The 21937-nt window shown below is 50.5% G+C and overlaps 1 protein-coding gene across 1 annotated transcript in view; it reads right to left on the bottom strand.

Moving 5' to 3' along the window:
* Window positions 1–3375: 3375 nt before the first annotated feature.
* The window catches only part of LOC126569812 (homeobox protein slou-like), a 36097-nt gene continuing 17535 nt past the window's right edge, over window positions 3376–21937 (bottom strand). Inside the window, exon 2 of the mRNA XM_050227186.1 lies at window positions 3376–3777. Within this exon, the coding sequence (XP_050083143.1) occupies window positions 3534–3777 (244 nt within the window). The 3' untranslated portion in view covers window positions 3376–3533. The remainder of the gene's footprint in view (window positions 3778–21937) is intronic.

Genomic DNA, 21937 nt, shown 5'->3' with positions numbered 1-21937 from the left:
AGCCATTACACACGCAGGTCGAGCTCCAGCTGGACGGGACTTTTGTCAACCGAGGGAACGGAGTAAGCCATGATATCTTTTCGCTGATCGCAACGCATGTGGCACGCGTCGCTCCGCTCTGGCTAACGGTCGAGTGGACCACATGCGTGTTCCGTCCGCGGGGGGGCCCCAGTGCTTGTGGCGAAAGATCACTAGATCACTGAGGTGGTAATGATACGCACAGGGCAAGGGGCATACCCGGTGCCACCATCGTCGCCTGCTGCTGCTTCTGCTGCTGTCAATCGAGCGAAGCATTTTCGATTTCGATGCCAACTGTGCTGGCTGTCTGCTGAATGGTGCAATCATCGTCGAGAGCCGGAGCCGGAGCGAAAAGGGAACGCAAAAGACGGTGGAGACTAAGTCGCAACGCAACAACACTCTCCTCACGCAGCGCCCGTGCCTGCTTCACATGCAATTCCCAAACATTGTTTGGAGAGTGTGCGAGATGCTTCAAATGACTGACATCTCTGGCATCTCTGGGTCCCCCCGGGCGGTGGTGGTGGTCACTCTGCTGCCACTGTGGCTGCGCGACTTCTTGCGAGTGAGAAATGCGCGAACAGCGACCGCTTACCTAAACCGATGCCGGGTTTTTGCTATTACGCAAAAATGGTACGCGGATTATGAATATTAATAGCAGGAGCTGAAGAAGAGCCGCGCACAGCCCATTTTCGGAATTAGAAGAGGAGGTGAAGGTGGTGGCCTAGGTCGTTACATTCGATCGCTTTCTGCTGCTGATGACACATCGCCTGTTGGCGCCTGCCGGAGAAGTCGCACCACCTGACATTTCGGGAACAACACCAACGGGTCTCCATAACAACGGCGACTACGTCTATGGCGACGACGACGACGACAAGTGCGAATGTGGGTGCCGGTGCCGCTCTCCGTGGGAGCCGTTTCGGATCATTAGCCACAGCATTAGCCACGCTGGCACGGGGGAACGCGGAATTGAAACTGGAAACTTTGCTTTTTTTTTTTTTACTTCAATATTTCTGCTTTATTCCATTGAGCATGCGTATGTTTGTTTCTCTTTATTCGGATCGAACTTCGAACTCGATGGCTCGAGGCTTTACGTGGTACAAATGGTGCTTAAACGATCTGCTGCTGGTTTTCCCCATTGTTCCCCGATCTTTCCTCCTACTGCTACTCCTACTAGCAAGGGGTGCGCCGCCTTGTGGCCACCCATCACGGCCCATTATCGTTAACGGTAGGCATTAGTGCATTTATTTACATGAAAACGAAAGGAAAAATAAAACAAACAAAAAATACAGGAAAAAAGCGAAAGAATACCGTGGGAGATGATCTGATTTCGATCGTCACGAGCCACGAGACCACCTCTGACCTCCTACTCCCCTACTGCTGCCCCTTTTTTGGTGACTTAATGATGCGTTTCGCGCTTCAGACTCTCAGGTTGCTCTTATCTAATCCCTAGACGCAGATTTGTATACAGAGCTTGCCCATAGCTAGGTATATGGGATTGTAAGGCGAGCTGTGCGGTTTTACGGGGGTGGGGAGGGGATCTTTTGCTACTTTCGCATCCTGGAACGAACGGAATTGGTCAAGGTCACATGATCTCACCAGCGAGCCCGCGATCTTAGACATTTGGACGATGAACCGGCAGTTGATGGTGACGCCATTTCACCGAAGCAATCGATCGAGTGATCGATCGACCGCCATCACAAACGATCAAATTACGAAAAGTGGCACCCCTGGGCCCTGCGCGCGCGCGCGCGCGCGAAGAAAGTGGCAAAGAACTGGAGCAAAGCGCGATCACCACCGAACGATCGGCTGCCATTAGGGGCAGTAGATCACCGGCTGGCCGACCGGCCATTTCGCCTGTGAACGCTTGTATAATCGGTATCGAGCTTACTGGGTGGCTGGGTGGTTGGGAGGTATTGATTGAAGCTGAGATAGCGTGGCCACAAACGGCCACAAAACGGTTGGCGTTTTCCGTGGTGTGAAGCGATCGATCGTTCATTGATTGATTCACGCATTCTGTGGCTGTGGCTGGGAGGCCGGTTTGTGGTTCGCGTGGTTTTCTGTTATTGTTTATTGTTCGTGATGCGTACCTCCGAACAGGTGAGCTCGCGGGGTTCGGTTCACCATCGGCCTTCCCTCGTTCGTTCCAGTTATCTAATTGATCTAATTGTCTTGAGCGGTGCTGTCGTGGTGCGAGCGTCCCAGCACCAGCCACCAGGTGGTTTACCTTCGCTCGCTCGCCCACTTTCTGTTGCGTTATCGTGATCTGGAAAGTATGCTTTCCCCTCCGCCAGCGCCATCGTTTCTCTTTAGCGCTGGGAGAGTGCTTAAGAAATGGTTTAAGGTTTGCTTCTATGTCACACGCCCAGAGTCACACGCACTTCGTTTATCGAGTTTTCACTCGAGTTGAGTTGAGCCCCGCACCCTGTTCCACTAGTTTTCTACTACACAAAATGGGGCCTTTGAGATACACACTAATGATATACGTTTGCTTTTTTTTTTACATGTTACAGTGTTACAGAAATTAGCATTGGGATTTACAAATAGGTTGACTTCGTATTCGCACACTCGCGCACTACACACAGAAAGGAAGGAAGGAAGGAAGGAAGGTCTGGGTGGTCGTATCAGTCACCTAGCATCGAGCAGAGATTATCCCGATCGGGATAGAAACCGACTTTTTACTCCACCGGTTTGCTTTTGTATGGTTGCGTCCGGTGCTATCCGTCGTCTAAGGTCTTGCGCAAGAGTTGAGCCTAAAGCAGCGCCAGCGCTACAGATTTACAGATTACAGATGCTCGATAGAGTGGGAGCAGGGATCCGTCGGCCGCTCGTCGGCAAAGCACGTGACACGCGAACTGCATTACGATCCTTTCCGATTGCTTTCGAAGTTGTTTTTGTGTTTCAGCAGGTCGCCGCAGGTCGCGCGCTCGCCCTTTTTTTACATAATTGTTGCTGCTTTGCTAGGGTCTTATGAGTAGCATTAGGGGAGCGGGAGCTAAATCACAAATCGCGCCCTTCGGAACAAATAGGCATGACACGAGACGACAGATCGCACGGATAGATAAGGGCACGGATAACACTAATTACACAGTCCCTGCTCCTTCCTTTAAGCTCAAGAGGTCTCTACTATCTACGATCTAGACGCAACGCTCTAGCTGTGGCGCTGCACGGCTTCCGAAACACGAGACGCACTCCCTTTAACACGGGCCTATCTGTGGGGGGGCACTCTATTGGCTATTTGGTTTTGGCAAAAGTAAAAAAAAAAAAAAAGGCAAGGAATAAAGAACTATTACCATTGCGGGCCGGGCCAGTGGAAACAGGCCGGTCCCGGGTTTGGCAATAGAACATATTCCCTAACACATGATACGCGGTTGCTGCAAGCCGATGTTGATGATTGTGACGTTGCTGTTGGTTGCTGCTGCTGTTCCTTCTTGTGTTTTTGTTCGGTATCGGTTTGCTATCGCGTGTGTTGAGTGTTTGGTTTTTTTGGTGGTGGTGGCGGTGGTGGTGGCCGGTCCTCAAACAACCTGCACGGTTGCAAAAGCACTGAATGTGACTTTTTTCGGGAACTCGGTACTGTTGGAGCCACGTGTTTTGATGACCGGTTTGAGTGGAGGCCGCGGTTTCGCCGTCAGCAGCCCGGCCGAGGTCGCGAGGTCGCGCAGCTTCTGCGAGATGCCGGTACCGCTGCCGCTGCCGCTGCCGGACTTGCCGCCACTCGATGGTGCAATCACTTGCGGAAGCGTCGTCGGGGTGATGTAGCTGCAGGGGAGAGCGAAAAGAGAAGAAGAGGAAGAAACAGGTGATGGATCAGTGATGGTGGCGATATGGTGGCATTCTCTTCTCCAGGCGGTACTCAACATATATTAAGGTCAAGGAAGCAGCGGCTCGATCGATTCTACACTCCCAAAACCATGCAACTCCAGCTGCACGCAGAAGCTGCACAGTTGATGGTCGCTGAAGATGTTGAGGAGGTGCTTTTTTATTTATTTATTTTTGGGAGGACGGAATGAGCTTTACCTCCCAAATCAACTCCGCCAATGGGCAGATGATCGAATGGCGGATTCCCACTGTGGTTGGCGTCGGTCAATCGTTGGAATCGAACGGTCACGCTAAATCTAGCGTCCTCCAGCAGCGCGCTGCCTGGCGCTGATGGCTGATGAGTTTCGATGAGCGAACGTCTAAATATTTGATCATCAACTTCACCAGCTCCACCGATCTTGGTGTGTAAATGTTAACGCGCCCGAGCTCAAATAGCAAGAGGAAGAGGACGATCGGCAGCCGCCAAGATGATGATGAGCGGTGAGGATCATGTTCGATGTAATCACCGGAGCGATGCGCTAACCGCAACACGACCACACTTCGCATCGCATCGTATGTCAATGGAGAGGAGGATCGGTGCGATCGGATGCGACATAAAGAACGCAACCTTCGATCGATGTCCCTTTCCCTTTTTTGATTGTCGAACGTCGTCCGGTTCCAGTGATCCGTTAACCATTGGTCCATTGTTGGTTTAATTAAGAAATTACCCATCACATGACAGATTCCGATCACCAGCGACGACGGGAGAGACGACGACGCAAAAAAAAAACAAATTAACCGAGAGATCCATCAGCCACGATGATCACTCACGTCGTATGTATTGGGCAACATACTGGTGCGCTTCGTGGTGAATGTCAATTCGGTGTTTGTTTGCGGTCTCCGCGGAAAAGGTTGATTGGTCATATTGAATTGACAAATTGTTAGCCATTCCCCTCCGTCCACCGACAACAATTCCCTTGTGGCCCTGTTGGACTGCATATGTTTGTCCCGGGGTTGAGCTAATGTTTGCGGTTGCAATTTGCAATCGATTTACGCACATTTCGGCCATGAAGCCACGGGCTTCGAGCAACGTTCGTCCCCAAAAACGGAAAAAACCCGTCCCTGGCCCAGGTAACCAAATCCGTGTTTCGACGAACAAACGAACGGCATCGCCATGACTCATCTCCTGGTCCTATGGATGGAGAAATTTGATTCCCAAAAACCGTGCGGCCATCGTTGGCCACAATTTGCGTGCACATTTGGGGTGTTGTTTTTCTGCGGGGTTGTGGCAATGCACTGGCAACTGGTGTATTGTGTTGTGGTTGTTTTTATGATGCCCTGTGCGCGCTCTGGTGTTGAAATCTGACACTCTGGCATAGGACTTCGGTTTTGGGGCTCTTGTAACCAGCGAGTATGTCGAGCTCGGTTTTGTGGCGTGGCCCCGTGGTTTACATGATCTCGGGTCTCTCCTTGCTCCCGGAGAGAAGGGATTTTTCGTTGTTGTTGTTGTGGTTGTTGTGGTGCAGCAAATGAAAGGGCCAATCTCGTTACCGGTAGCCTTCAGCATCGGCAGAAATATTCGCGATCAGCAAAAATAAAACCGGTGAAAACACAAGAACACTCCGCCGATCTGCAAACAATCTCCTTTTACCAACAATCGCGAGTCCTTGTAAGTATGGACGTGCGAAAGGTCCATTTTTCGGCCACAATTCAGCGCGCACGGGAACCAGAGCAACGGGACCAAAGGCCGGGACTTAAAGTGGGTCAAACATGCTACAATGGGCACAAGTGAAATTGATTAATTTCGGACACTTTATGTGAAATATTGGTTGAGAAAACAACGCCAGAAAAAGGCACGGTAGTTGTTCGGTTGTTATCGAAAAATGCTTTTCATTACAATCTTCACCATCACGATTTGTACTGTCTCAATGCTGTGCTTGTCACATAACGTCCTAAAGTGGACGAATGCACGCGTCTAAAAAGGCGTTACAAGACGATGATCTCACTCGCCCCAGGACTGGCAGTGCTTGTAATTTTCAATTTCCGCTACTGAAAGCGAAGGCGATTCACGTCGCCATGCTGCTTATGCTGTCCTCAAACTGCCCGAAAGGGCGAAGGGTGCTTGGTGTGGTGGTTTGTCCCCTGCTAAACTGTTTGTTTGGTCGAATGGAAAGGTCTTAATGAATAGCCAGCCAGCTCGAGTGCCTGTGCTTGTGCACTAAACGGATATCAACGAGGTTGACAGGGCCGGCCGATGTCGATCGATCATTATCGATCAGCAAACCGTGTGTGGTTGCATAAAAGCGTTGCCCCTTCGATAGGCGATAGGTGGTTTAGCATCGCACTGTTGGACTTCTTCTTGCAGCAGTGCATCTGGTGACAGGGTTGGCAGACCGGGCGGATGGACAAATTGCACGTCTGGCCTTAGCATCGGTGAGTGAGTGAGCATCCCGTGAGGTGTGAAGCACCGGCCGCCGTGTCGCGTAACAGTCGCGTAAGGTTGGGGCTGCGGTGCCGGTTTGCATGCATCTCAGAGTCTGGAGTGTCCATGGGGGGGCATAAACCAGTTGCGAGGCTGGAGGCCGTCTTGTGGCCGTCGCCGGCCACCGGTTTGCCGGTTGTTGCATGCTCAAATTTACGTCAACTATGCAAATTATTGTGCGCAGCGAGCCCTGGCCTGGAGTCCGCGGTCTTGCTGCGTCACGAAGCTGGCTGGCTGGCTGGCTGGCTGGCTGGCAGGAGTAGCTAATCCATCGACAGCTTTGCCGATTTGCCACTGCACTGCAGCATCAACACTGGTCACTGGACTGGTCTGAGGGTGCCCGCCGTCGTGATTGACGTTGTTTTTGCATAATCAGTGCAGGCGTGTCTGCGGATCGTTTGGTCACTTCAAGCGGGCACCAGAAGGCAGCCAGGGGATTCGTCGGATGTGCCGGGTTGGACAGCGGAAATGCCACCGTCCGAAAACACCTGGAAGCTGCACGGCGAATGCTAATTAGACCGTGCCAGTCGCCAGCTGTCACTTGCGCCAGTGCTAGAGTTCCCCAAAAGCCCCCAAAAGGAACGCTCTGACACTCTGACACCTTGCCACGGTCACGGTTGGGCGATGGCGGCGACGGAAGGATTCGGAAAAGTCCGAATCCTATTACCACCACCTCCGCCTCAAATGGGTGGCCGCTAACTCGCTAGAAAACGAAACCAATTCGCGCAAGTACCGGCCCGGGGCGCCTGACCTAGTGAACGGACAACCAAAATGGTGGCCTAATTTCCAAACACTCCCCCCCGGCCACTCCGAATGGGACTTTACCTCCTTTTCACACTTTCTTCGACGCGCAAATCGGCTTAAATCGAGCGATTCCGGGGATCCGGGCCGACGAATTGAATGTCGCGGCTTTTCGCCTTCCGGCGCACTGGAGCGTAACGCTAGCGGCTTTGGTCTGGTGATGGTGCCGACAATGACAGGGAGCACGAGACGCCATTTACACCAACCATGGTGCGTTTACTATTCGACGATGATCGGAGCTCCACGTCAAAGCATCGCTTGAGATCATCGCGGGACAGAGAGATGACACCATCGTATCGAATGCAAATTAAGAGCATTGAACCGGTGGCCATGGTGTGGTGCGTTCAAATGGTTTCTCTCCACTGCCAAGCGACAGCTCGGCTCGGTGGTGCGGGGGATCGCGGAAGAAATGTCGTATGTTTGCGTGCGTGCCTGTAGCGGGGGGCTCTGGGCGACGTAATTGAATTTAAATGTCATTGGCAGCATCGCCGTCTCGTCAGGTTACATATTAGTGCCATATTAAATCACGTTTAGCGCTCCTGAAAGGTGAGGTGATCGCGATCGGACGTGGACGCGGACACGCTGGACAAATGTGCATTTTGTATGCAAAGCCGAATGGCCAATGGCGGACGGGTGACCATAGGATGGTTGATTTGAGACACAGTTTTTGGACACCGGCACAACACTAGACAGTTCGTGCGAATGTGAGATGGCCTTTCACGATTAGAGGCCAATCTGCGATCGGCCAGGGGCTCTGTTTCCAGGTTCCTTGTTGATGATGCATTAGTTTGGAAAGATTGGAATGAAAGTGAAGGTGAGTAAGGCCTAGTTTTTGACTTGGCTATTATGAAATAAGCTTGCTTATCAGTTGTTTTGATAGCTTTCTTATTACAGCTTTATGGCACTGGAGGTCCGATATGCAATATTTGATTCGAATATTTTGTTTTAGAAATTTTAATAATATTTTTTTCATTTCAAACAATTTAGCAGTAAATGTATACTGTTTTCAAAAAAGTTTATGCTCCATTTGTTCCATTTTAGCTTTTCACTAGTGGTCAGAACAGTTAACAATATTGGTACTGTTAAAAATATTGATAACATTAAGATATTGCTACTAAAGCATCTGGAGGAAGCATTTTTATGCTAACTTAACACTAGATTTAACACAAGTAAAAGCGACTCTCTGCTCTCTATTGGCTCCCTCTTCGAAGTACATTGAATTCATTTGCAAAACATTTCTTTAAATGCTCATCGAAGACTCATAGTTAATGCTGCAACTAATTAAGTCTTATTCAAAAGGCGGATAATTAAGTATATCGATCCATTTTCAATATCTTTAACAAGTTATTGTAATAAGAAGGTCTAAATTTCGCGAAAATGAATAAAACTAGCACCAAAGATAGGAAGTAACGCTATTGGATCACAAAGCACAAGCCCATCCCAATCTCGTTGGTTGTTAGACAACGTTTTTTTTTTTTTTTTTTAACATATATAAGGACGGACGAGCCGTATGTTTAGTTAGACAACGTTGACATAAATGTTATGCCAACGAAAACCTGTAAAACTGTTCTGCTAAGTGATGATTCGCCCCGCAAAACACATAAGTAAGATGTAAAACGTTATCTCAGAACCTGCTTCAAGGAAACTCGCGTAACCATCAAATCACCCGCAAAGATGGTAATTTACTTGTCACAGAAAAGCGTAGATCGCATCGCCACAAACCACACGATGACGGACCCCCCTCGGAATCTCGGAAGTGAATTTTCCACGTTGCGTAATCTAACGGCCAAGTGCGACAATTGCGTTGCGTCTTCTAAACTGCCCATCTCGGCCATTTCCACTCCCTGCGTGCGTTTTGTTGAATGCGCTAGATAGCTTCCCGTTCCCGTCCTCCCATTCCGCTAATTACTGTCTTTCGATCGCAGGCAACGCGGCGACTAAAAGGTTAACGACAAGGGCTATTACTTCGTCCCCGTCCCCATCCCCAAAAGCGGCGATCATTGGCGATCGCTGTCACTGAACCTACACTTAGATGATGTGCTACACGCTTATCAACCGATCAATGCAACCCGTTTGAGTGATCCTCTCTACTCCGGGCCCGGGGGGGGCTCCGGAGGGTGCTCGATCAAAACGCTCGATGATCCGGTTTGCTTGGACGCTTGGAAAAATGGCGCACAGCATGAAAATCGAATTACGCTTGATAGGGATGAATGGATAGATGGAAACGGGAAGGCGAGGCATGGAGGTGAGGAGAGAGTGAGAGTGAAAGAGCTGTTACAAAGCGCGTTACAAAGGTGCGATCAATTCATTCGAAAATTGCTTCTAATAACCGCGTTCACAGCGTGAAGCGTCTTCCTCCTTTCAACAGGGGGCGCCACCGACGGTGGTCAGCCATCGGCCATCGGCCATCGGCAGCCGGCTCGATCCAGAGACCCGATCCATGATTTATTGTTCGACCGTGCTAATGATCTCTCGCAGTGGCGCAGTTTCTGCGAAGATGCGTCGCCTCGCGTCATCGTTCATCCGTCTCGGTGGAGCGGCTAACGTAACAACGGATCGACCGAACGGTCAGTGGCCGGTCGGTGAGGTAACCAACCGCCAACCAGCCTCCCCGCCTTAACCATCCCAGCACCTTTGATGGGGCAGCTGACAGCCGGGGTGCTACACAGCATCGCGAACCAGCAGGCCAGCAGGCGAATGCAGAAAGTAAAAGTCTTTTGCGCACCGCATGTGCATCGCCGTGTCCGGCTCATCGTCACCGGACCAGAGCATGGCTCCAGCCCTCGCATCCTCGGACACTCCGGTGGTTCCCCTGTCGTGGATCGCGCGCCCATGTGTTTGAGGTGTCAAGCGAAGAGCAGCAGCAGCAGCAGCAGCATAATGGGAGCTTCGCGGCCACGTTTTTGGCCGATGAAACCATAACGCCTTCTGTGTCGGTTCAGTTCGGTGGAGATCGAGTGGAACTCAAACAATGGTCATGGCACGATATGTGGCCATCGAGAGAGATCCGTGTACGGGGTGGGGGTGGCGGCTGCGATGAGCAATAGCAAACGCGGATAGTGCGCGATGATGAATTAGTGTTTGAACGCTGCTGAAGGTGCTAAAACGATGTTTGTTTTGTTGTCTTACACATTTTTTTACTATTTGCCTTGTACGGGTGTATTTGCCAAAAGCTGTCCGGTGCTGCTGCTGCTGCTGGTGCGCACGGTGAATTATGTCATAGGCCGCTGTAGAGCGCTGTCCTCGGTTAGTGCGCAGCAAGAGCGTGTATTTTGGGGTTTGCTCGGGAAATGGAATCATCTTTCAGCTTGCCAAAATGGTTGTCTCCACTAAAACGCTGCCTAAACAATAGCAACCATTACGGTAAGCGCAGATGTCCTTATACAGTCAATACCACTAGCTCTGTCGTGGTGCTAATGGCTTGTGGACAACTCGATTCCGTAAAATGTGGTCATATTTTGCGCTTTCTTAAAGGCATTTCGAAAGACTGCATACTGTCTTAAGTTATGACCAATTTTACATTTTTTTAAAAATTAACTACTAAAGTAGCAGTAATAAATGATCATTATAAAAAAAACAAACTAGTTAATAAATTGATCATACTGCTGAAACAAAGTTTGTACATATCTTTAAATACCTTTTCGTAAAACGTTTATTTAAAAAAATGGCGATAAATTTAATTTGATAAAAAATAAAAATCTTTTAATAAAAATTGACAAAAAACCCTAAAAAATCATGCCACTGGTACTAATTTAACTTTATCATCTGCGCAGAATAATCCATAAGCATTACTTTTGTATTCAAAGAGCCAATCCGAGGAACTTTATGATAGACTATCTGAATTGAATACCACTCCGAAACACTGAAAGCGTTTTGAACACGAACATGATCCACTTCATTGTATTATTCTAATCGATTCAATTTCTCTATCGCTGTTGGACTGCCAGATATAGCTCTGGTTTCAAAGTACCTCGAGTTCCCTTTCCCAAATTAATAAACCAACAGTTTGTATGCCTTTTAGCCTCTAATTATTATACACTGAAGACTTGGTTCAAATAAACACACAATGAAGTTTGGTGAGAGGAGAAAACTGAATAAGAAAGAAGAAAATGCGGCTTATACAGGAGCTAATGATCACTTGGGAACACGCATGTCGATTTGTTCTCGTGTTTAAGATCAACTGTGCAAGGAACCAGCTCTCATATTCAGGCGCCCACTTTTTACAAATATATTCTAAAATATTTCCTTTTCTATATTCACTGCCATTTATCATGTTTTGCGACATATTTAGCCACTATTCCAACGCATCCAACATAAAGAGCAACGTCAATACAAAATGTATTCTTCAGTGGTACCAGTAAATATGCTAATCTCAACGAAGAATTCAGACAGGCAATTCATTTGTGTATTATCATCTTATTAACACAAATTATGAGCAATGCCAATCCGCATAAACCAGTAGACCAATAGAGCGCCACAGTTTTTTCCTTCGAGCGTTCGCGATCCTCGCAGAACCACAGAATTAAAATATCGAGAACCATAAATCCATAAATTATCGTTCTCGCGACACCACTGGCTGCTTCGGTTGCGACCGCGAGGTCAAGAGCAAAAGCCGAACCACCACAGATCACCATCATTAAACACTCTAGCTAGCTGCTAAATGCTGCGGCCCCGTAAATTGTGAGAATGTTTGGCATTGATCCCCATCTAGATCCCTCAGTTTGCATTCTTCACCGACGGAGCTTAGTATCTGTGGCGCCCTCCAATCCAGTCCACTCTAGCGTCCAAGGAATGTGTCTTCCGACGAATTCAATTTGCCTGGCGTGCGCTCCTTCCTTCTGTCTCTCGCTATCCGATTCCGATTACCGACGATTTACGAGACCAAACCCCAAGAGAACACATTCCAAAACCCTATCGCTGTCGTCTGCAGCCGTCTGCTGCTGCTTACCATTTACCATCTCCCAAACCTAACTGTAGATTGTCAAATTAATTCATTTCAAGTGGCCACACGGCGTAGTGGCAGTTTATTGGCGTAACTGTAACTGGACCGCACGATGGCATTCTGTTCTAGTATCGGCACCGTCGGGCATCGTTCTAAACCCCTCCGAAAAAAAAAAAATTACCATAAATCTGCTGACCAGCTGGACATCGGATATCGGGGCTCGCGGTCGTTTCTATCGACATTTTATTGCCATCAAAATGGTCCTCATTTGGCGTGCCAGAGCCACGGGTGTAGCGAGACATCTTGTCGAACATTGTCGCGGGACGATCGGGACTCAAAGGAAATGGAATATTGATCGCCATGTGGTGTGGCTGACAAAAAAACCTCGTGACATCATCCAATTTGCGTCAATATTTTCAAAGACAAAAACTATAAATCGATCAAGATGAACGGATCGAACTGTGAGCTGCTTGGAATGGCACAGAGCCGGATCTTCTCTGCTAAACCGGCACCATCTGAGCGCTTTGCTGTTCGAACCAGGCATTTGCTAGACCGCGGGCCACGTGAAACGGTATCAGCGCGAAACTGGGGCTCGTGAAACTCGATCTTTTTGTGGGGATCGCACCGGGCCGGGCGTCTACCGGGGCGTCAGGTCAGGTGGTGAGCATGGGTGGCATTCCGGGCTGGAATCAATTTGCAGCATGTTTACAACTGTTTCTTCTAGCTAGAGAGCCGCCCTATTACCCTTCTTCCAGCCAGGGGGGGATCAGCATTTCGCGAGCCAACCGAGCGACAGCGACAGCTCACCAGACCAGACTACAGGTGGATCAGCGGGGGCCACAACCCTCCCTTTTTTCATCACCCCATTGGCTGCACGCGAATCGAAAAAAAAAAACAGGAACAACCGTAATTTGCTTACGGTAAGTGCAGCGTGCAGCACCTTCAGCGCCTTACCCTACTTTGCACTGCTGCTGGATGCTGCTGGATGCTGCGGCCGATGTCGGGATCGAATCCACGGCGTGGCTGGCGGTGCATCATCTGTCGCGCTCCCCCCGCACCCGACACAAACACGGCGTGGCATGGAACCGAGAACCGAATCCAATGTGCCGGTGGCATACTTTTACACCTCGGTCACCCCCCCGGGACCGGGGTAGCGAGCTCAAAGGATTGGAATGGCATGTCTCCGGATGTGTCTCCGGACGATGGACCAGATGGATCCGGTGTCCGGATCGCACGTTACAACGGAGTGCGTTGTGTTGGTCCCAGTGCCCAATACCTAATTGTTAATCGTCTATCGTTGATTAGGTGATCGAGCACACGCGATCACTCTCGGCCAATTATCGTATTTCCGGGCGGCGAAGCCAGCGCTGACGTGCGTTGCGCCACCGAACGGGATTTCGTGAAATTGGGATGCCCGGTATCAGCCACAACAATTGGGTTAGCGGAACTGGGTTGGTTAGACGAGTGAGTGTGTGAGTGATCGCGATCGATTCAATCAATTGATCGGTGCAGTTTCAGAGCGCTGCTTCCATGGAATCATCCTTTCGCTCACGGTGGTGACAATTCAGGTGACTTGTGAGATCGAAAGTACACTTTTCTCTCCATTCTGCAGCTTCTCTCTTAGTGTCTTCTTCTCTTAGTGTCAGTTACTCCTTCGATTGATCAACGGTGCCACCGTGCTACCGATCCGAACACTGTACCAGGGCAACGGATCATCGTGATCCTCACTTTGCAACATGATCGCCTTCAACTACTCGATTGTGAATACTACCCTTTTTTGCTCTCCCGCTCCCTGTCCATTATTCATGGCGCACAATGAATACATCCCTCGCTTCCCTTTAACGCCCCCCAAAAACATCACCCCCCGGGCGGAGGGGTGCGCCACCAAGGTGATTGCTTTATTTGCGGCGGCTGCTGCCGTCTCGCGCAAACATTGCCCACAGCGCATTATGCACCGGTGGGGCATTATGCCCCTAAGTGGCGCTGATTACACCGGGTCGGTGGGTGGGTGGGTGGGTGGTTCGGTTGGGATGTAAGTGAGAAGCCAGCCCACCGACCCCGTCTGTGCGTCTGCCGTTGCTCCACAAAACCTCACGCAGTCGCCCGTTCCGTTCGTCTATTCTTTGGCCACCGCCGGGTCTTTTGACAACACAAAACACCCACGGATAAAGAAAGAAAGAAAGAAAGAAAGAAAGAAAGCCCTCTGTGTGCGCGCTCCCATGTCAATAAACACCTCGTGCGTCGTCGCGTCACGACTGGAGTGAGTTTTCGGTGGCTGGCTGGAGCATAAAACATACTCCTCCTTCCTGCACCCCTCCGGACATGCTTTCACTTTCACGTGTTGCTCGGTGCCCACCACTCCGTCCGCCGGGGGGCACAATATGGCGCCCCTCGGGCAACGGTGGCCATCTCTGGTTGCTTAAAACCATCGTCGTGCGTCACCCTTTCGTCTCCCCGGAGATACTACGGGAGATTCCATTGTCAAGCGGACGGGGCGTGCGGTTCCGGAGACCGCCACTTGCTCCCGGGGAGCTCTCAGATTGCACTTTCGCATTCGCAGATCGGTTTCGGATCCGGAGAGTGTGCTGTACCTGGAATGGTTGAATGCACGTTGCCACCCGGTGCAATGCAAATGGCGATGCATTGTAGCACCCCACAAACCAGAGGCATTATGTTCCGATAAATCGAACAATCTAAGCTGTAACCACAACGCAGGTGTGTGGTTATCGATGCCACGATCATCCTATTATCGATCGCGAGAGGAAGGCCACCATGATGATGATGATGATGATGATGATGGTCTACGTAACCAACCTGTACGCAGCCTCCAGCGGCGGCCAGTGATTGCCGATCGATCGCGTCTAATTACACGCGCGCGATGACGCCGGCCGACGATGGTCTAGACTCGATGGTCTGGCGTGGTCCAAGGCGGAAGCGCGTGTACGCCATGCCACGCCACGCAATCGCGCACGGTGGCCATCTCTTCCGCCAGGGTCTGCTCTTCGACGACCGCATTCGCTGGCGCATAATCTTTGGCTCGCGGTGTGGAATGGCGGAAGGTGATTATGAAAGTGACAGTTCTCTCTCTCTCTCGGGGTGCGCTGGTCCTCTGGCCCTCTGGCCGAGTCTGATCACTCTTCTCCTTCTCCTTCTATAGTTCCTGCTCACGGTGCGAGTTGCGTAAGTGTGGAGCTCGTGGTCGCGTACACGCACTTCCATCATCGTTATCGACGGGAACACGCGCGGCAATGGCCAAATGCGACACCTTTTACACCGCTCGTGATAGCACTCTCGTCTGCGTCATCGTCGTCGTGCCGTGGAGAGCCGAAGCAAAGGGACGCGAGAGTTGAAAAACTTTCTTCTAACGTTAATCCCCACTGCTTTATGCTTCTTGCGCTCGCTACCTTTTTCCGCTGTGTGAGAGACAATCGAAGAGACACAAAAACACCGTGGCGCAGATTGGAGTAGTTATCCAGCGCCATCACCAGCGGTAGCCAGCTGTCCGACCATTCACTTTCTCACGCCGTGGCGTCCGCAACGATGACGACGACGACGACGACGAGGAACATTTGTCACTTGGCCGGTAGCGGGAGAGGCTTCCAAATTTGGACTGCCCCAGAGGGGGGAGGGGAGGATGGTGGTGGTTCCCAATCATCAACCGTTCAGGTTTTTTTTTGGACGACAAACCTAGATGGAGCCATGGCAGTTTGTGGCGTGCAATTGATCGACAGCAAGTGCACAGACCATTAGTCAAGTGGTCAAGTGGCGGGAGGGGAATGGTTGCGAATGACGCGTGCGGTAGTCTCATTTTTCATGCCATAACAGCGTGCGTCCGGTCCGGCACACTGATCCGGTAGCGCCGGAACACCGACGACGACGGAATCGGAGCGAAGCGATAGGTCACCGATTTATGTGACTCATCTCATCATCTCATGTTGATCGTGATGGTATCGTGGTGTGCCGTGACATGATGAGACGATATCGCATTGAGTAACAACCCATCCGGACATTAAGAGACGATGGCGCGAGAATGAAGTGATCGCGATCCACAAAAAAAAGTGTCCAAAAGGTGTACGACGAAGCTGGATTACTGTTCCTCTATTACCGTGGAGAGGTCAGTGTGATGGGACACGCTGGTCTCCTTCTAGGGTCATTTCACACAACGTTTAGCTGGAGAACGAGCTGGAGATGCTGGATGTAGGCCAGAATCGAATGGAATCGATTCGACCACTTATCGCCATCACCGATCGACCTGCAATGCAATGGCTGGTGCTGCAAAGCGGTGCAAGGTGCAACCGGCCGGTTGCCTGTGAACTGGCCACCAAACTGTTCCTCTGAATGATGCTGCTGCTGCTGAACCGTTACGATCGCTCCAGGGGCTGTTGAGTCTGCTTAGTCAGTCCTTAGTGCGATCTGGCAATGCGAAACCAATGATCGCATCGTTGGCACACACAAACACACACTAACATTCTTCCCACATCATCGTGACACAGTTACGACAGAGAGTGAGAGAGGGGGAGCGAGGGGAGCCCTCGATCGAAAGGATTCTCGCTCGATCACCATTCCAGCTTTCGGTTCGGTCCGGTCCAGAACCCGTTTTTGGTTCGGTTCGGTTACCTGCAGACGGTGGGTGCTCTACACAACCTTCTGCACCTTCCCTCTACCACCCCCCCCCCCCTCCCCTGGTGCCACCTGTTCCTCGATCCACGGTGATCGCGTGATGTCAGCAAAGGGAAGTAGGTTACGTAACCAAGTTCCCGGGTGAAGATCGCTAGAATGCCGGGCATGCCACTGGACCTCCACTGGTTGCTGGTACCAGCAACAACCTCCACCTCATCATCATCATCATCATGATCAGCAGCAGCTGGTGTTGCGGCTCAGTGCATAAATGCATTCGGAAAAGCGGCGGATTCTTCGATTCCACGGATCTTTTCTCGGTCGGTCGGTCGGCCGGCCGGACGGTTTCTGCCTTTCGGCGGTGGCGGTGCCCGTTGACAGGGGACCGTTACCACCGTGGTGGCCGCCACCGAGTGCGCGTTCAGGTGAGCAATAACTCGGTCAGTCTCGATGCCGATGCTCGGACCCATCCGGACCGGACGGTCGCCCTGAGACTGACATAACGCTGGGGGATTTGTCTGGGAATAAATCATTTGGCCAGAACTGAAGCGAACCGAACGGAATGACCAGTTAGCGATGTGCGAATGCAAGATGCTCCGGTGGCGATAGGTTTCCCAGAGGGGGCCCGTTGGACCAATCGGTTTGTCCCGGCCCGGGAAAACGGGCTTTTAATGATGGCGATAAATCGTTCGCGTATCGACAGGCACGGGCACCGGCTTTGCTGCCCCTGTGCTCCGTGTTCGATCACCATCATCGAGGAGAGAGAGCGAGAGAGTGAAAGAGGATTGAATTGAAGTTAGTCACATGCAAACCACGCAAGCTGGCGGGCTGGTCTGTGCGGTCTCTTTAGAAGCGTCAGAAGCTCAGTGGCCTTCAGCTGGAAGCAATCCCGCCAGCCAGTGCAGTTCTATACCGAGTGGCGGTTGCAGAGCGCCAACGATTTGCCGTTTGATTTCCTCGGAGCTACCGGACACCCGGTCCTATTACGATGATTATCTCTGTCGGTTTGAACTGTTTGATGGTTATGATCGGGTTCATTTAACGACGCAATCGTGGCCATTTCGCAGAATAACGATCGAAGATGGATCGATAACTTGAAGCTGATGTTTTTCCAAATTTCAATTCGTCATTGTAAGGCGTGAATTGTCCTTCACTTCCGGGGGAAATGTTGCGCAAAATCGTAAAAAACATCTCTTTTTCAACTTCAAAAATCTACCAAAGAAATGGAAAAATTGGAAATCTGACAAAAACATGACGGGGCTACCTGGACAAACTTATAATTTATGAAAAGAATATTGATCTGTATTTTTCTGTTGACTCATCACGCAGCTGCGATGGGCACCGTTTTTGGTCCAAATCAAAAGACTTGCCCGCTAAGCGACGATCCCGCCTTGAATATTGTCCAACCGGTCACCATCCTAGTGTGATCATTTTTTCATCACTTGATAATGTTGGCAAAAATCGTCAAACTTCTAAGCAAAGAATATTAATTTGTATATTTCATATTCGAAGACACATCTTCCTAAATTTGATGCCATGATTGAAGTTTTTCACAAATCTTTCCCAAAAGAGAACCAAATATTGTTGCAAATTTGTAGTTTAACATGGCATTTACATGGTTCCTTTATAAAATTCGCCAAAAATGAGCCACAATTCATGACACACAGAATAGAACATATCTTAGCCAAGAAATGATGTAAAAAGAAAGGTGTCATTTTGTAGGTTATTTTTTGTCTTCAAGGAGAAAAATCAACGTAAATTATTTGTTAGATTTTTATATGAAATCTTGAACTTTTACTTATTATTTTTATATGAATTCTTGAACTTTTTACCCAACATTCTCTGCGCTCATTTGCCCTCTTGTTGAACACCATTTACATTTCAACTGGTTTTTATACATTTCTGGAACGTTTCTTGAATTTCCCTTTGATTTTGTCCGGTATAAATCGATAGAATAAAAATCCTGACAAAACCCTGGTGTTTTAATAGTTGTTCCTAAGAATTCAAACTATATAAAATTAAAAAAATCATGCAATACCTTCTTAACTGCAGAATATCATCTCTCTGAATGCCATCCACTACATCCAGATGCAGATTACCGGTACCGGTGCCCTCAGCGGGATGACATTCTATGGACGGAAGCCATCGAGTCGCACTAGTGAAAGTTGGAACGGAACGGATGCAGTTTAGGGTTGCGGAAGGGTCATCACTACACGGCAACCGATGGGACGAATGGCAACGCTTCATTTGAAAGTGATCGATTGGGGGCCGTCTGGTCCGACCGGCAACCTTCTGCGAGACGCACTTTACGCGGATACAATCGATCGTTCATGGAACGGAAGGTCACTGATGGAAGAACGTCGTCGACCAGCTCGATCGCGGACAGTTCCCCAAAAACCGACAACAGACACACTCACACCGGATGGTGTAGCGGTATTTACGATCCTGGTATAAAACGGATTTGTTTCGTCAAACGGAACGGCCAGTTCCACAAATATAGTTGCAACACACACCGATGTCAGCTCCCAATAATGAGCCAATTCGATGCCCCTGGTGTGTGCTCGCGTTCGGCATATTAACGATCGCTCCTCCTCCTCCCCGAAAATGGTTAATTGGGGGCTCTTATGCAATTTGTCACCGGCTTGCGGACGCAGCGTCGATCACGACGGCGGAAGGGATCTGAGAGCGTCGCCTGGGGGCTCATAAATTGGTTCGTAAACTCGATGCGCAGCACATATTGATTTATGACATCGATCGATCGGCGGCGCCAGTCTTCGCTTGCATCGCGAAAAGATCACGCCAGTGACATCATTGATCGTTGCGGAAGTCAAAAATAATCCAATCGGGTGTTTGAAATCCCCAACCAAAGATCAACGATCAGCCGCGAATGAGCTAATGAGCGAAGGAAAAAGTGGGAAAAATGCGTCCAACTTTTCCACAGAATCCTCGGCTCGTTATCGTTGAATTGAATTGAGCGGCGAAACATGGCGGTGTGGTGGCGGTGGCACCACAACAGTTCCTCCAGTCACGTCTAATCGCAGTCTTGGAGCGGCCACCAGTAGCCAGGGTAGTTGAACTTGTCCAAATTAGAGAAAACGAAGCGAGTCCCACAGGTGACGCAGGGTTTCCTCTCGCTCTCTTCCCTCTAACCACGGTTCACCAAAAAAAAAAACATTCGCAACATTAGTCATTCCGTTTGGTTTCACTCGCGGCGAGAGCGCACGCGGCGATAGAGACTGCCCTTCCTCGGGGAACGTCGTGGCTGCATTGAAAGCGCGTTGCTGCTGCTGCTGCTGCTGCTGCGTCTGGTGCGCATCCAAGCCGCCACAGACGATCCACCCGGAGTAACAAATGGGTGAAAACGGTATCAAAATCGTGGGAACCAAGCAGCCATCACCACCAACAGCGCGCCAAGCGGTATTAATGTGGAGCTGGCACACAATTCATCATTACGATGACGACGGCGGCAACGACGGTGGTGGTTTCGTTTCGTTATCATTATCCAGCCAAGGCAGGCCGATGGTCTCTGCCGGGAGTCTCACTTTTCAACACCTCAACGCCCACCGCATAGCGCGTCTGCGTCTGCCACCCCTCCGGTGACACAATTATGCGATGCTTTATGCGATGCTGGAATGAAGCGCCATCATCACACAAACGTTCCCCCTGCACCTTCCCGTTGTCAGAATTCTCGGCTCGGTCACTTTCTAGCACAGCGCAGCGAACGGTCTTAGAAGCGAAGGTGGCACTAAGGCCACAACCCTTGCTGCTGCCTCGCTATGCACCGATGCACGGCACAGCGCCATGCTTTGGCGCCGTATTAGCGATGTGGGAAGCAGCTCGCGTTTGTCCTCACTCGGGCCGCCAACTTTCACTGGGACCCTCCTCCGAAGGGGCGCGCGAAAACGTGTCAGTAACGAGGAGCCATCTTCCCGTCGATTCCCGGATCATCAGCAAGCACGCACGCCACTAGGGCCACCAGCGCGCTATGCCGGCGGAAAGAATGGTTTGGAATTGAAAATTATATCCACCGCGGATCCGGCGCCCAGTTGGATGCCAGCTTTACGACGAAACAAGTGCCTCTCGCTGCCATCTCGGGCCTTCCACTGGCCTCATAATCAATTAGCAACGGTTTGGTGATTGCGAGCGAACCACCAAACAACTACGTGCTGAGCCGTGAGTCTCCGGTTGACCTGCCCCCCCCCCCCCCCCCCCCGGGGGGCGGGTGGTCCAAGCATTAAGAACGAGATGGCGGTCATAAAACGCGTTATTGCTTGTTGTACTCCGAAAGGGAAACGATCTTCCGAGGTGTGAAAACATCTTTGAAAACACTCCTTCTTCTGTGGTGGCCGCCACGATGCAGGTGCGCAGACGAGTGAGCTGCCGACCCGACCTGATGATGAACTTGAACTAATCAATGAAAGGTGACGTCGAACAAGCGAGGAGGGAGTGCGCACGTCACGCATGCACCCCATGCATCAATCAATCAATCAATCAATCAATCCATCATCGTTAAGCGATCATCCATCGACCGGTATAGCACACCTGGCTTGCAACTCCATTTTTGGTTGTCGATGACATTGAAGATCACTGACACACTGGCGTGCGTTGAACGATTGCGTGACTTACCTGCGTTTGTTGATCCGCGTTAAAACCACGATTACATGCAAAGAGAGAGAGAAAGAGAGAGAGAGAGAGAGAAGCGAGTTAATTAAAAGATGAAGTGAAGGTCGATGTAATCAACAACAATTGGAGGGGATTGGAAAACCACCCCCGGGGGGGGCGGGGAGAGGGAGCAAAAACCTCCCAAGGAAGGTGACCTTGCGGTGATTAGTGCAGACGCACGGCCAAACGTAGGGCCAGTTCGGGGAGGACTCCAGCTAATTGATTCTTTTATAGACGGACTCTCCCTCCTTTGGCGATCCCTCGGAACCTTCCTTCGATCGTGGAGCGAACGAACGAATGGAACGGAACGGAACGGAACGAAGTGAAGAGAAGAGCCTGGTATGTGTGGCCATTAACGAGATGTCGGCGCCCAAGAAGTCACTAAACGCGTTGCACAAGCCTCCGGTCCCAGCGCCAGGGTGACATCGATCGCTGCGGATCCACGGATCGGCGCTCCTTGGCGTTTGGTACTGGTGGGAACGGATCCGAAGCATACCCGAGGTCGCCACCGGTCCTTGCTGGTTGTGTGCAGCCGCAAGGAGGTCACTTTCGGCATCGACAATGTTTTGGAGGCTCAACGAGGAGGGGCTGAAGCACAGCATCGCTCGGTCGATGGC

This window comes from Anopheles aquasalis, chromosome 2 (genome assembly GCF_943734665.1).
Source record: "Anopheles aquasalis chromosome 2, idAnoAquaMG_Q_19, whole genome shotgun sequence".
Classification (NCBI taxonomy): domain Eukaryota; kingdom Metazoa; phylum Arthropoda; class Insecta; order Diptera; family Culicidae; genus Anopheles; species Anopheles aquasalis.
Note: the sequence above shows the minus strand (reverse complement) of the source record. Positions and strands in the feature narration are given on the sequence as shown.